The 15,396-nt window shown below is 38.8% G+C and overlaps 1 protein-coding gene across 1 annotated transcript in view; it reads left to right on the forward strand.

Moving 5' to 3' along the window:
• The window catches only part of SYDE2 (synapse defective Rho GTPase homolog 2), a gene marked incomplete at its 5' end in the record, with an annotated part of 48,538 nt that overhangs the window by 12,360 nt on the left and 20,782 nt on the right, over positions 1 to 15,396 (forward strand). The window contains 2 exons of the mRNA XM_004699595.3: positions 2,268 to 3,373; positions 8,394 to 8,520. Of these exons, the coding sequence (XP_004699652.2) occupies positions 2,268 to 3,373; positions 8,394 to 8,520 (1,233 nt within the window). The remainder of the gene's footprint in view (positions 1 to 2,267; positions 3,374 to 8,393; positions 8,521 to 15,396) is intronic.

Below are 15,396 nucleotides of genomic sequence, written 5' to 3' on the forward strand. Positions count from 1 at the left end.
CCTTCTTACTCCTTGGGTAGGACGCTTCTGAAGCAAATACTCTACTTTGTATCCTGGAGTTCCCTCCTGAGGATAAACTCCAGTTCCCTGTAGTGGCAGCAGGCTTGCTGTTTTACCTTTGACTGGCTAACTACGTTTCTTTCCCTGAATTTCCTCATGTCCTTGTTAGTGTTTCTGTGCTTTGTAAACATAAGAATGTGTGTGCATTTTAATACCTTATGTAGGGACACTGGGGACTGGGGTAAATACTATACTGTTGAAAGAAAATGTGAGTTATGCAACTCTGTGTATTATGTTGCTTTCCAAAGAAACACTAAAAACTTGTAATCCAAATACTACTTTTCGTAATGTGTATTGAGAGAATGTCTTAGACCAGTAAACCAGTAGACTTGTACTATGATTTGTGATACAAGGGTTGCTTTGTTCAGTTTATCAGACACTACGTTTCTTATTAGCTATTTACCAAAAAAGCCCAGCAGGCTTAAAATAGACTTTTTTATGAAGAAACCATTTTTTTAACATTAGGGCACATCAAGGACTATGGGAGGAATATTATGCTAATATATGTAAAGAAGATAATTTTATTTAATGATCTTTGAATAAATCTTTTCTCATTTTATTTGTGAAGTGTAGGGATAAAAAATGCTACTTAGTCACTGATAAAAGTTCAGTGGGTATCTTCCTGTATAAGAAATAGTTAGGCAAAGTATGAACAGTGAATTGAACTCTTGCTTAATTGGGATAGTACTAGATTGCTTCTTTTTTAAGGTAATAGTGAAAACTTGGTTAATAGTAGATTTTGGAACCTATTTCATTTGATTGGTTTGAAAACTAGAGAAACAAGTTCAAATTTTAAGATGAAATTGATTAGTCTATATGTTTCGTGAACTGGGAGATTAAGCTGTTTAATGTCGTTGAAAACCTGGTTTTACATCGTTTCTGGTGAAGCAAGTTCAGGCCCAGTCCCCGCGCTGCACAAGTTGTTCAGCGGCACTGGTTACCGCTTTCAGGGGGCAAACGTTCACTTCCACCTCTGGTGCTCCCACTGTCACTCTTCGTAGCCTTTTGGCAATAATCGAGAAACGCCTTTAAAAACAATTTATTGTGTTTGTATGGACAGAGTCCGATTTAGAAAGTCGGATAGGCTGAAAGTTTAGTGGTTAAAAATGTAGTCTGACGCCTGTGCTTAGGTTTGAATCCTAGCTCTGCCACTGCCAGCTCTGTGGCAGACGCCTCCTAGAAAAGAGGTATTAATGGTATGAATTAAAGGATGGTTTTGAGAACAAAAGGAGCGTCTTTACATGCTAACTAACTCAGTAAGTGCTGACTAGTCTAATTGTTATTGTGATTTTAAATATTTTCACCAAAGAATTTATGATGGTAGTCTCTGTCTAGGTCGGATGGTTTTAGGCTATGATATCATTGTATTAACCTTGCCCCCTCCCCCGTTTTACTATCCAATAGCCCTGAAGTATTTTGACATTCAGAAAAGAATAAAGCTATTTTAGTGTAGGAGGTTTTTTTTAAATATTTGAAGGTTTTACTCTGTGAATATTGAAAACATTTGAAAATTATTTATGCCTTTATTCATGCTGAAATTGTTATTAGAGGCTTTAGTGTATTTAGCTTCAGCGATTCTAGGGAATTGTGTATAAACAGTACAGGAAAGAAGACCCTTTAGCACCTTCTGAAAATTGTTCAGTTAGATTTATGATATTCAATATTCCACTAGTTTGACTGGGTAGCGTTCTTTTGCTAGACTCTTTGATGCTAGACTCTTTGGAATATTAGAATCAGGAGGGGTTCTTATAAACTTGTTTGATTATAAATTTTTAGTCAGCACAGGATAAAATTCATTTTTAGAGTATTATAAATATAGACGAAGCATTTTTATGTTAGTATAGAATTTCTAGTTGAATTTAAACATTGTGAACTAGGTAGCTTTTTCTGTTTCCTCTGTTTAAGGTTATAAATGGCATACTTGCGAGGTATATTAGAGTGGAAAAAGCTTAAAGGAACTTAACATTACCTGTGCTCAAAATCTTCAGAATAGGAAAGTAGATGGAGAGGGAGATGCTTCTTTCCATTATCCACCGTTTGGAGATCTTCTATATTCTGCTTGAACCTGGTATCATTTTCCTTTGAGATGAGTCAGGGGAAGAATTTCCTTCCACATGAGAGCTTGTTTAGTTGATAGCATGAAAGCAAAAGAAGGAATCAAAGCCTATCACTTTATAATATGCCTTTTTTTTTTTTTAACCCCAAAGGTTTTGGCATTGGAGCCGTATCAAATAAGACTGAACTGGACATTTTAGAACCATCTTCTCCAAACCCTAGCCCCGTGAAAAAAGGTGGCTCAATTAATTGGTCTTTCCCGGATAAAATAAAATCCCCACGAACTGTGAGGAAGCTTTCCATGAAGATGAAAAGATTGCCAGAACTTAGCCGAAAGTTGAGTGCTAAAGGAACCTGGAATTATATAAGTTGTCCAGATAATGCACCTTCTCTGTCCAAGTGTACCTATGGAGAAGTTCATCATGCTGTCGTCATTCTGCCTTCTAGGAACACAGCCACAGCTGCTAAGCGGAATGTTATAAGCCGGTACCATCTTGATACTAGTGTATCTTCTCAGCACAGCTGTCAGAAGAAAACCTCCATGCATTCTAAGTACTCCTGCAAAGGTGGTTACCTCAGCGATGGAGACTCACCTGAACTTATATCCAAATCTAGCAAACATGGGTCTGAAAACAAATTTGGGAAAGGAAAGGAAATAATCCCCAATAATTGTAGCAAAAATGAAATAGACATTGATGCTTTTAGGCATTATAGCTTTTCTGATCAGCCTAAGTGTTCACAGTACATATCTGGACTCATGAGTGTGCATTTCTATGGAGCTGAGGACCTAAAGCCACCCCGGATGGACTCCAAAGATGTCTTTTGTGCAATTCAGGTAGACTCTGTCAACAAAGCGAGAACGGCTCTGCTCACGTGTCGGACCACCTTTTTAGACATGGACCATACTTTCAACATAGAGATTGAAAATGCGCAGCATCTGAAGTTGGTCGTATTCAGTTGGGAGCCCACGCCTAGGAAGAACCGAGTGTGCTGTCACGGGACAGTTGTTCTCCCCACTTTATTCAGGGTGACAAAGACACACCAGCTGGCTGTCAAACTTGAACCTAGAGGTCTTATTTATGTGAAAGTGACGCTCATGGAACAATGGGAGAATTCTCTCCAGGGACTAGATGTAAATCGTGAACCTGTGATATTTGGGGTTGATATTCGAAAAGTTGTAGAGAAAGAAAATGTAGGACTGATGGTGCCACTTCTGATACAGAAATGTATTGTGGAAATTGAGAAGAGAGGTTGTCAGGTAGTGTTTCATGCTGTTTCTCTTCTACCTCCTTGATGGTTTATTTATAGTAAGTGTTGGTTAAAAAAGAACAAACGCACAGCAAACCTAATCTAGACAATTCTCCCTTCCTGTTCATGCTTTTATCCCATTCCTGTACAGGGTATGTATGATTCATAAGTTATGTTGGAGAGCATGCTGTTTACCCTGTGATGCTGGGCCGCATAGTCTTACACCTGCGGGTCAGGGTTACTTTACAGTCCCATTCCTCAGCAAAGCCCATGCTGATAACAACAGACTAATTAATTTAAGGAGTGCTTCTACATGGTTTGCTGTTTCCGTGGTAGAAAAGTTCCAGCAGCGTTTTGGACACCTGTTTCACTAGTAAAATGTTGTGTCTGCCTATTCAATACTATCCCTGGGTCCCACTCTTGGGAAAGCACGAGCTTAGTCTCTCACTTCGAGGGTCGTGTGGAGGCTGAGGCAAAGCCCTGTTCGCAACACATCTCATTCCCTTTTAAATAATGCAAAGGTAACCCATTGAAACAAATAGACCGACAACCTTGTGTTATTGGTAGCAAGATAAGTAAACTAACCAGTTAGGAAAGTGTATCTTTCTTTTCTTGAACACGTGTAGCTCTGATAGGAGAAACATTTCACTGATGGTATTATTCTGAGAGATGATTCTTTATTTTCAGTTGTGGCACAAACCAGGTGTAAGTAATCATTCCGGTCTCATGAATTTATCTGGCAGTAGATTTAAGACGTCACAGGTTAGGTTAAAAAGATAAAAGGTATTGAGAGTTAGTGTCTGGAGCACGATTTCTTTATATGTAACAGAGGAGTTTAAGACAGTGTGCTTTGTACTGAACATGGAAACTGGAACAGCATAAATTAGAGTGGCATTTTACATTAAAATGTAGAAGGCCTCCTTTCTATTATTAATTAGTTGTGTGATGTTGGGCATGTCACTTAACTCTGTGGTTCTTACTTGCTTATATCTGTGAAAGTAAGCAGTAGTTTCCTCAGCTAAGAGGCAGGACGTCTGAACTTTTGCAGACTATTTTAACTAGATCTATGAGCCTATCAAGTCCAGTTTATGTTGTCTTTGTAGAAGTGAGCTCTTTTAGTTTTAAGACTCACTTTTGACCAAATCTGGTCATGATTCCTCTGTGTTTTCCTTTATTCTTCTCAGGCAGCTTGTAAAAACTTCTGCGACTTGGCAGACCTTAAAGAAATGATTAAGCAAAAACTTATTATTGAATATTAAAGCAACTAACCAAAAGATACTATCCTTTTTTAGCCTGTTTTCTTAAATAGTTTTTAAGAAGTGTCTAAAAGATGTTGTGACTTTTCTAAGTGCCCAAAAGACATTTTTAGCAGTGCTGTTTTTCCTATACTCGAGGCATAGAAAGATTTATCTTAATTAATGAAGGATTATTTCCTGTGAACTAAAACGTAACTTTTATATTTATGCCTTTGGGACTGTACTTAATAAAGACCCTTTTTCTTTAATGACTTTTGCTCCCTCATCTCACACCAATACACAGAGGCAGGTTTATTTTATTTTATTTTATTTTTATTTTTTTCTGTTTTAATTTTTTTTTCTCTTTTTTAACATTTTATTAGGGGTTCATACAACTGTTATCCCAATCCATACACACATCAATTGTGTAAAGCGCATTTGTACATCGTTTCTCAAAACATTTTCTCTCCATTTAAACCACCGACATTAGGTCCTCATTTTTCCCCTCCCTCCCCGCTCCCCCCTCCCGCATGAGCCCTTGATAGTTTATAAATGGGTATTTTGTCATATCTTGCCCTGTCTGACGTCTCCCTTCATCCACTTTTCGGTTGTCTGTCCCCCAGGGAGGAGGTCACACACAGTTCCATGTAATCGGTTCCCTCTTCCCTACCCATTCTCCCTTTACCCTCCCTGTTTTGCCACTCACACCACTGGTCCTATAGGGCTCATCCATCCTGGATTCCCTACATTTTCAGTTACTATCTGTACCAGTGTACCTCCTCTGGTCCAGCCAGTCTTGCAAGATCGAATTCCAGTCATGATAATGGGAGCGGGGAGGAAACCTTTAGGAACTAGAGGAAGGTTGTATTTCTCATCATTGTTACATCGCACCCTGACTGGCTCATCTCCTCCCCGAGACCCCTCTGCAAGGGGATCTCCAGTGGAGGCAGGTTTATTGTGCCTGCATTTTACAGACTACTCTGCTGTTTAAAGGGAGCACTGGTGGCACCGTGGTTAAGCACAGTTTCTAACCAAAAGGTTGGTGTGTGGAACCCAACCAGCCCTTCTGCCGAAGAAAGACCTGGTGAGCTGCTGCTGTAGATGACAGCAAGACCACCTTGTTGAGCTGCTGCTGTAGATGACAGCAAGACCACCTTGTTGGGCAGTTCTGTTGTATCACATCGTTTTATTGTATGAAATGAAGTGGGATCCCAACACCCAGCAGCCTCCCCCACTGTTGGCCAGTCAATACCAACTCTTAGCAACCCTCTAGGACAGCGTAGAACTGCTCCCGAGGGTTTCCAAGGCCCCCAACAACAGTACTGTGTGTGTGTGTGTGTGTGTGTGTGTTCTCTTGCTTTTATGCTGCAAATCAGTCTTTGATACATACAAAGATCATTTATAGTATGGATCTTTGTATCTTCTGTACATGCTTTGAACATTACTACCACCCATCCTTGCTTCCAGTACAAAGTGCTGAGATCATCATATTTCTCGTTCTTTTGATAGAAGAGTCATCTAGCATGTACTGCAAGTGTCTGACTCAAAAAGTCAGCTTCTGAAACTAGGAATTATATTCTAAAACATCCTTCCTTCAAATACCTGTACTAGATCTTCCTTCCATTTGTTACTTTTTTAATGATCGTTTTAATTTGAGCTTTTTTAGCATATGTTTTGTTAATATGAAGCTTGTACTTCAAAAAGTTTGTAGAGAAATTTCATTATCCTTTTATTCCATTTACAGTGAGCTTTTTGAAACCCCTTGTGTATTACCTATCTACTGAGGTAGGAAACAACTGAATTTGTGGTGCACACAGTTCCTTTTCAGGTTCAAGGGGAAACATTTTTCCCCTTAGTATTATGGAGCTTGGGCTCATTTAAATGTCACCTTTTTGAAGGTGTCTAAGCCATTTTCATTTCTTGTAATGTGGCAGCATTTGTTTTGATCCCATCTAATACTTTACCTTCAAATTATGGACTATCTCCAATTTCAATATGTCTTTCTTAAGATGGTGTAGCCAGAATAGCAAATGATATTCTCAGTCCCCCATGAATTTGGATAAGGGTAAGAAATTTGAATTTTCTTTCCAGAACATACCTTGGATTCTTGTAGTATGTTGATCTTTTGGAATGTAGCAACTCCTTATATTACTGTCTTTTAGAAATAGTCTTAGCCATTTTATACTATTTTTCATTTACTTCTAATAGCATATGATCTCACATATTTCAGATAACACTTTCCTGTGTCTGTTACTGACATTTTTCCAAACTGAGGCCTGCCTATCTAAAGATTATAATATTTTCTACTTGCTTGCTAGTTCACAGAAATTTTATTGTGCATTCTGTCTGCTAGATCATTTACAAGATTACAATGTGATTTTAAAATTCAAGTCCTGGGGATACCCATTGTTTGTTTTCATTTTGAACTGGAGTAACTTCTTTATCCACAATTCTTGCTTCAGTTCAAGGTGATTGAGCTTCCTAAGTAGTCTTTGATGTGGAAGCGTAGCTACTACCCACTTACTCTACCTAATTTTCTTCCTGGTTTATTCTCACAGAGACTTTGATAGGTTAATCAGGCAATTTTCTCCTTGCAAAGACCGTGTTAAAGACCCATCCAAGAATTTATATTGAGATTCTTAAGATGTAGAACCAGTTTAAAAACAAATCTGTTGGTTGCAGTTTGGGGGTTAGTGGTGGTGGTTTATGCATCTTATGCACATTTTGAACTAGAGGATTTATTTTTCACCTTCAATATATTCCTTAAATTTCCTTCCTCACTGTACTATCAGTTAATTTTGAAAGTTGAAAAAGAACTCTAGGTTGGTATTTCTGCCTGAGAGTTTGCTTATTTTCTAATACGCTATCTTTAATTGTATGCTGGAATCAGTTTAACTGCTTATATATTTTATGGTTAGAGAATCCGTTTTAAAGAGAATAAATAACTTGCCCAAGTTCACTAAACATGAAGGTGTAGAGTAGGTCTAAGACGCCCGATTCCTGTTTAACCACTGCGCGCACTACGCTCGTCTAGATCAGGGGTCGGCAAGCTTTGGAGGCAGAAGAGCCAGTCCTGCCTGTCACGATAATTTAAAAATTAACTCAAGAGCCAGGAATATATTTTTATAGGCAAATGAAATCACCATTATCTGAATAATATCCTTTAAGTCAGGTTATCCCAACCTGCAGGTCGTGACCCCTTTGGGGGGTCAAACGACTCTTTCACAGGGGTCGCCCCATTCATAACAGTAGCAAAATGACAGTGATGAAGTAGCAACGAAAATAATTTTATGGTTGGGGGGTCACCACCACATGAGGACCTGTATGAAAGGGTCACCGCATTAGGAAGGTTGAGAACCACTGCTTTAAGTGAAACTGTGATAGTTTTATTTTCATTTTCAATTTTACTTCAGAGGCACAGGTATGTACTGAAAAAACTGCATATGGCTCAAGAGCCGCTATTTGCTGACCCTTGCTGTACATCACAAGGACAAGTTAAAGACTGGTTCTTGGGTCAAGGAGACAGTAGTTGAGCATATAAAATTCAAGAGAAGGAATTATATCTTTACTTAATATAGCATTAGAAATCATATTGCTTTAATTTAAATGAAGAATAGGTTTTTATTAAATGAATCACTCTATAGTCAGATTTCATAAACTGTGATTGAGGTATTTTTTTAATCAATGCCCTCAGAACATATTGGATCACCAAATTCATGTGATTTGTATATGCTGTACTGTTATGTTTTCAATTTCTTGAATTTATCATTAACATGGCAACAATTTTATTTCTAGGTAGTAGGCCTGTATCGATTATGTGGCTCGGCAGCAGGCAAGAAAGAGCTTCGAGAGGCTTTTGAGAGGGATAGCAAAGCTGTTGGTCTGTGTGAAAGCCAGTACCCAGATATAAATGTCATAACAGGTAATAGATCTATCTAATTTTATGTACTTGTTTTGGAAGACTAAATCTCCAGGAAAGAAAAAAATACATTTGTTACCTAAATTAATTTGGTTTTATTCTGTAGTCTTACTTTCTCCCTTCTTTCAGAAATACCGCTGTTTTATCTTCTATGGATAGATGCGAAGACAACTTCCTGCCCTCAGATAGCGAGAGTGCCCCGACTGAGATTAAACTAGCATGGTAGATCAGTTTGACTGGAGCTTAGGTGTTAGCTTAAGGTGACCAGATTTTAACATTGGTAAAGCGGAACACCACAGATAAAACTTATATCCTGGCAAAATAGCCACATGGCAGCTGAAAACCATATACCCTAGCTTGTCGTGCATTCTTCCCCAAAATCGGGACTTTTTAAAAACGCTGTGGGATGCGGGAAAATTTGTTAAAAATTGGGACTGTCCCATCAAAAGCAGGACGTCTGGTCACCTTATGTTAGCTGTCTGGTGAGATAAGTCAGATGTATTTATTAGAGAGGATCCACTAAAAATATTTGAGCAAATGGTCAGGGATGGTCTTCTGGCAACTCTGTATGATGGACTGCAATGAGGAGAATTGTTAAGGAGTTTGACAGTGTCCCAGAAAAGAGGTGATGAGGACTGAAGGACGCTTGTGGCATTACAAGTAGGAAAAGGAAGAAAACGTCAACAAAAGAGTGACCCAGATGACAAAAATGAGTCTGAGTTTGAGAACTTGCTGATGGGAAAATAACACCATGATCTTTATTGGAAATAAGGAAGGTGGGAAGAGAGCTATTGCTTTTTACAGGGAAAATGTAGATTATGATTTGGATTTCAGAGACACTGAATTTGAGGTATAAGTAGGAGACATAGGAGATGTGTCAGGCACAATTGAAAGTGCTCACCTGACCTGAAGGAGAAGTTGTAGAATTTGAAGAGTCTCTTATTCCCCCAGCTGGAATTGTTTTTCTTTTTGTTTTGTTGTTTTTTTAATCATTTTATTGGGGGCTCATACAACTCTTATCACAATCCATACATCCATCCATTGTGTCAATACATTTATTGCCATCATCATTCTCAAGACACTTGCTTTCTATTTGAGCCCTTGGCATCAGCTCATTTTTCCCTCTCCGTCCCCACCACCCCCTCCCTCGTGAACCCTTGATAATTTATAAATTATTATAATTTTGTCATGTCTTACATCTTATACTGTCCGACGTCTCCCTTCACCCACTTCTCTGTTGTCCGTGCCCCAGGGAGGAGGTTATATGTAGATCCTTGTAATCGTTTCCCCCTTTCTACGCCACCTTCCCTCCACTCTCCTGGTATCACCACTCTCAGCACTGGTCCTGAAGGGATCATCTGTCCTGGATTCCCTGTGTTTCCAATTCTTATCTGTACCAGTGTACATCCTCTGGTGTAGCCACATTTGTAAGGTAGAATTGGGATCATGATAGTGGTGGGGTGGGAAAGCATTTAGGAACTAGAGGAAAATTGTGTGTTTCATTGTTGCTACCCTGCACCCTAACTGGCTCGCCTCCTACTCCTCCTCCTCCTCCTCCTCCTTGCAACCCTTCTGTATGGGGAATGTCCAGTTTTGGGTCCCCAATCCACACTACCCCTGATTCACAATGATAAGATTTTTTTGCTCTCTGATGCCTGATACCTGATCCCATTGACACCTCGTGGTCACACAGCCTGGTGTGCTTCTTCCGTGTGGGCTTTGTTGCTTCTGAGCTAGATGGCCGCTTGTTTACCTTCAAGCTTTTAAGACCCCAGACGCTATATCTTTTGATCACCCAGCTGGTATTGTATAACATTGGAAATATACTTCTAGTGCCCTTAAGAGATGAAAGTGGAAAATGACAATTTTCCCTCATGGTGCTGTCAGATAAACTTTGGCTGCTAACTATAACGTGGTGGTTCAAACCCATCAGCCCTTCTTGGGGAGAAAGGTGAGGAGGTCTGCTCACATACAGATTTACAAAGCCTGAATTCAGAATTCAAACTCACTGCCATTGAGTCGATTCTGACTCGTAGCAACCTATAGAACCGAGTATAGAACTGCCCCTTTGGGTCTTTGAGGCTTTAAATCTTTATGGGAGTTGACAGTCTCATCTTCTGTGGAGTGGCTATGGGGTGGAACCAATAACCCTATGGTTAACAGCTCAATGCATAACCCATTGTGCCACTAGAGCTCCTCTACAAAGCTTCAGAAACCATATATAGGGTTACTGTGAGTCAGCATCAACCCAGTGTCGGTTGGTTTGGGACTGTAGGAGGTCCTGATGACACAAGCATTTGTGCATGACTACTAACTAAAACCCACCCAGGGACACCAAAAATGAAAGGCCAGGCGATCTGCTTCCTTACAGATTGCAGTCAAGAAAACCCCATGGAGCTCAGGTCTACCTGTAAAACATGGGGTGCCATGAATTGGAAGCAACTCAACTGCAATGAGGTTTTAGTCTTGACCTGTCAGTGTGAACTAAACCATCTGATAGTCTGTAAAGTTTGAGAATCAAGAACTTTAGGGACTCTTCAAACGTTAGAGACAGGCAAAGGCAAGAAGCAGCAGCTGTGACCACTAGAGGGAAGGGATTAGATGGATGGGAAGCAACAGACATCCGCGCTTCATTTTTTAATAGATCACATACGTTGAGGTCAGAAAAAAGATCTTTGAATCTGGCCGTTGGGAGATTGTTTATAACTTTATTGTCTTCAGGAGCTATTATGGTTCTGTGCTTCTTGCTGTTCTACTCTCATTACCTCTTAATATTCAAACATCTGCAAAAGTAGACAAAACAACTCACTTTATCCACCATCTGGTTTCTGAAATTATCCACATGTGAATAAATTTGTTTAATTAATACCCAACATATCATCATCCTCTACCCTGGATTATTTTCAAGGCAAATCCCAAACTTCCTTTCATCTCATTTGTAACATTTAAATAATGTATCTCTAGATGCCCATGGATTGTGATAGCTCTTCTGTCCTCTGTGCTGTTCATTGCCATCTTCCTTGTTGTGATAGTGTTTGTCTCTTCTGACTTCCTGTTGTGCGTAAAATTACTGGGTGAACACTTGAGGAAGTTTTAAGTTACACATAGTAGAAGTTTTTGTTGGTTGAGATCCAACGCTTACTTTTAGAAATGACCCTTCCCAAATAGCTGAAGTTCTCAATCTCTGAATTCTGGTGGCCTGCTTTCATAGAGTATTGAATTTAGACTCTTGGATAACCAAAACATTTAAAAGCATTTTAATTCTAAGAGAAAACAAATTAGGGCACTTTTTTATTTGATAAATTTTAGCAAACCGTAAGTAATGTTCACTTTTTATTTTTATGGAGAAAAAAGGCTTTTAATTTCTATGGAAAAGAAGTGTTTTTGGGGGAACCAATTACAAGGATCTAAAAAAAAAGTGTTTTCTCCTTGTTAACATGTCATTACATAATCAGTAAATGACATTTTGTGATGACATTAAAAAGAAGCATTATAGATAGCAGTTCACAATAATCTGAAGCGAAATAAAAGCAGATTTTCGTCTTGGTGAAGGCTTGTCTTAGAAATAAAAATTATGTCAAACATACAAATTAAGAAAGGTGAAATGGTGTTGTTTTAATGGGTTACTAGGGAATTAGCAAATACAGGATATAAGAATAATAGACCAACCAATGTTAGAATTATTATTTTTTTTTGTAATTGAGAGCTTCCATAGTTTACAGTGGGTATTTCTTGGTTCCTACTCTTTTCATTATTCTATTTCAGTAATGGAAAGAAACTAGAACTATTTTCTCTTTTGATAAAAAGCCAGTGAAATGTGATTGAAGTTCTGTCTGAGAAACATCTTTGGAATTGCAGTAGATCATACAGAAGGTCTCATAGTTGCTCAAATAAGTGCTGATTTGGGGAATTGGCCAGGAATGATGTTGTCTTTTGTGTTCTGCTGGAACTCATGTATAATTATAACAATCCAGTAGGTCTAAAAATGAGAAACGAATGAGCTAAATGTTGGAATTTACTTACACTGTAAGGTGTTTTTAGTAGTTGGTTTGTTGGGAGCATACAACAAATTGTGGGACATCTGTATTATGAGTTTTGTGCAACAAGAAAACGACAGAGTCTGCTCCAGGTGACCCCAGGTGTGTCCGAGTAGAATTATGCCGCATAAGGTTTTTAGTGGCTGCTGTTTCAGAAGTAGATTTCTAGACCTTTTTTCTAAGGGGCATTAGGGTGGTTTTGAACCTCCAATCATTAACAGGCGAGTGTATTAATCACCTGAACAAACTCTTCAAAACATCTTACTGGAACTCCAGACATGTGTAGTGCCAGATTTAGAACTCTGGTCTTCATTTAGATAAAACAACACAAAACAAATAATCTTACCTTTTACTTCTGCGATGTAAGTGGATACTTTTTATAATATATATGTCTGTGTGTATATATTTTACTAAGTACAATACATAGAAATTTAAAAATTTCTTTCCAAATTTAATGTGTGCTGAATATACCTTTAGGCTTAATTAGTATTTGTTAATAATAATTCTCCCTTTTCTACTTTAAATTATAGTGAAGTAAGTAATCTTAATCTTGGGTTAATTTAACATTTCATTTATATTAATAATTGTCTAGTATATCAATTATATAAAAGAGAATGGTGTTTGGACTATGCATTTTACTGTTACAAAATTATGTTTTCTGCAGTTTGGGGGGGGTTTTAATGGAATGTAATTGCATTATGGGGGAAGTCTCAAACTACCAAGGAAAGCTGAGTTTTTTAAAAACTTAACAAGTCTTGTTTTGTTAAGGAACAAATATGGGGTCCCCTTATTTTGATCATGCCCTGGAGAGTTAGAAGCATCTTTATTTGGCAGCTACAGAAAGTTGCATTTCTGCTTTCTGATTGTAACCTAATTGTCACTTCTTTACATTGAATGTTGTTACTGATTCTAGGTAAGTTCAGACTGAAAAACCTAACAATGAGAGTCAAGATCACCTGATGTAAATTAAGAAATGGGAATAAACAATTAGGCACCCCTACCGGATATTAAGGAGTCCCTGGTGGCATAATAGTCATGCATTGGGCTGCTAACTGCAAGGTCAGCAGTTCAAAACGAAGAGCTGCTCTGTTGGGGAAAGACTGGGCTTGCCACTCTGGGAAAGAGTTACAGTCTAAGAAACTCACGGGGCCATTCTGTTCTCTCCTCTAAGATCACTCTGAGTTGGCAGGAGTTAGTTTTACTTTGGGTGCTGGGTACCAAATGCTGTACTATAGCATCACTGTGAAAGCTTACAGATATCGTTGCTGATGCACCAGCCATTTTCCCTATCTCTTCTTCATATATGCCAAGGAGGAGTTTGGTCAGTATCCTCTTGGCTCCCAGAAACTATTTCACGATTATGACCTTTCTACCGAGTAGTAACTTGGGCTCTCTTCGGACACAACCCCATATCCCTATAACCACCAGAACATTATTTAATGTTATTTGTAGAACTTTGGGCACTCCCATTCATGCGCTGAGGGATTTTAGTATCTCGCCTATGGTTATATTTTTACACAAGGCCTGTCATCATGTTAGGTGATAGTAACATACACATGATAATCTAGGATATTAAGACTCAATTCCTGCCATTGCCAAAGGCCTTTTATGTCAACGCCACTTTGGTGACCTATCCCTAACATCATAATGTGGTTCTTCTCATCATCTTTGCCTATGAACATTTGAATTTAGTTAGGTCTGCAAATTCTCTCACTCCTGCTCCTCTTTTTCATCTCATTAATGATCCTGAAATTTAATTTTTTTCTCCTCAGCTCCTTTCTGTCTTAATTTCCTGCTCCAGTCATATCAGATTTCATGCTTCATTATGTTAGCACTTTCATGCAAATGCCCTTCATTTCCTTATTCCTCCTCCATCTGGCAGTTGTTAATTGCCTGTCTCTCTCCCTCTTCTCTGACCCCCATAGTATTATTTAGGTCTAATTACCATGTAACAAACTACATGTATTTACAGTACATCATCTGATACGTTTTGACATAGAAGGTCAAAACGTTCTTAGAATACTTCCATTATCTTTTTCTTTCCATTCATGGAACCATCACCTCAATCAAGAGTGAATAACGTCCTTTGTAGTGCCTCCCTCATTTCCCTCCGTCCGCACTGTCCTCTGTCCCAAGGCAACCACAGATCTGTTTTCTGCCACTATCAACCGAACCAAAATCCCACGGCCATGGAGTCCATTTTGACTCACAGTAGCAGACAGGCAGAGTGTGTTACTGCTCCTCAGTTTCTGACACTGTGAATCTTTGCTGGAACAAACAGCCTCATCTTTCCTCCACAGGGATGTTGGTGGGTTTGAGTCACTGGAATTATGAGTAATAGCCACCACTAAGCTCACTCCACCCCCACCACCTCCCCTGATGACTTTCTGCCACTAAGATTTTTGTTTTGTTTTTTAAGTCATTTTATTGGGGACTCATATAATTCTTAACACGATTCATACACGCATCCATCGTGTCAAGCACATTTGTACATTTGTTGCCATCATCATTCTCAAAACATTTGCTTTCTACTTGAGCCCTTAATACCAGATCCTCATTTTCTCTCCTCCCTCCCCACCCTGCCCTCCCTCATGAACCCTTCATAATTGTGTCAAGCACATTTGTACATTTGTTGCTATCATCATTCTCAAAACATTTGCTTTCTACTTGAGACTTTAATATCAGATCTTCATTTTCCCTCCTCCCTCCCCACCCCACCCTCCCTCATGAACCCTTCATAATTCATAAATTATTATTATTTTGTCATATCTTATACTGTCCGATGTCTCCCTTCACCCACTTTTCTGTTGTCCATCCCCCAGGGAGGAGGTTATATGTAGAT

This window comes from Echinops telfairi, unplaced genomic scaffold (genome assembly GCF_000313985.2).
Source record: "Echinops telfairi isolate 266 unplaced genomic scaffold, ASM31398v2 ScPeMD7_443;HRSCAF=831, whole genome shotgun sequence".
Lineage (NCBI taxonomy): Eukaryota > Metazoa > Chordata > Mammalia > Afrosoricida > Tenrecidae > Echinops > Echinops telfairi.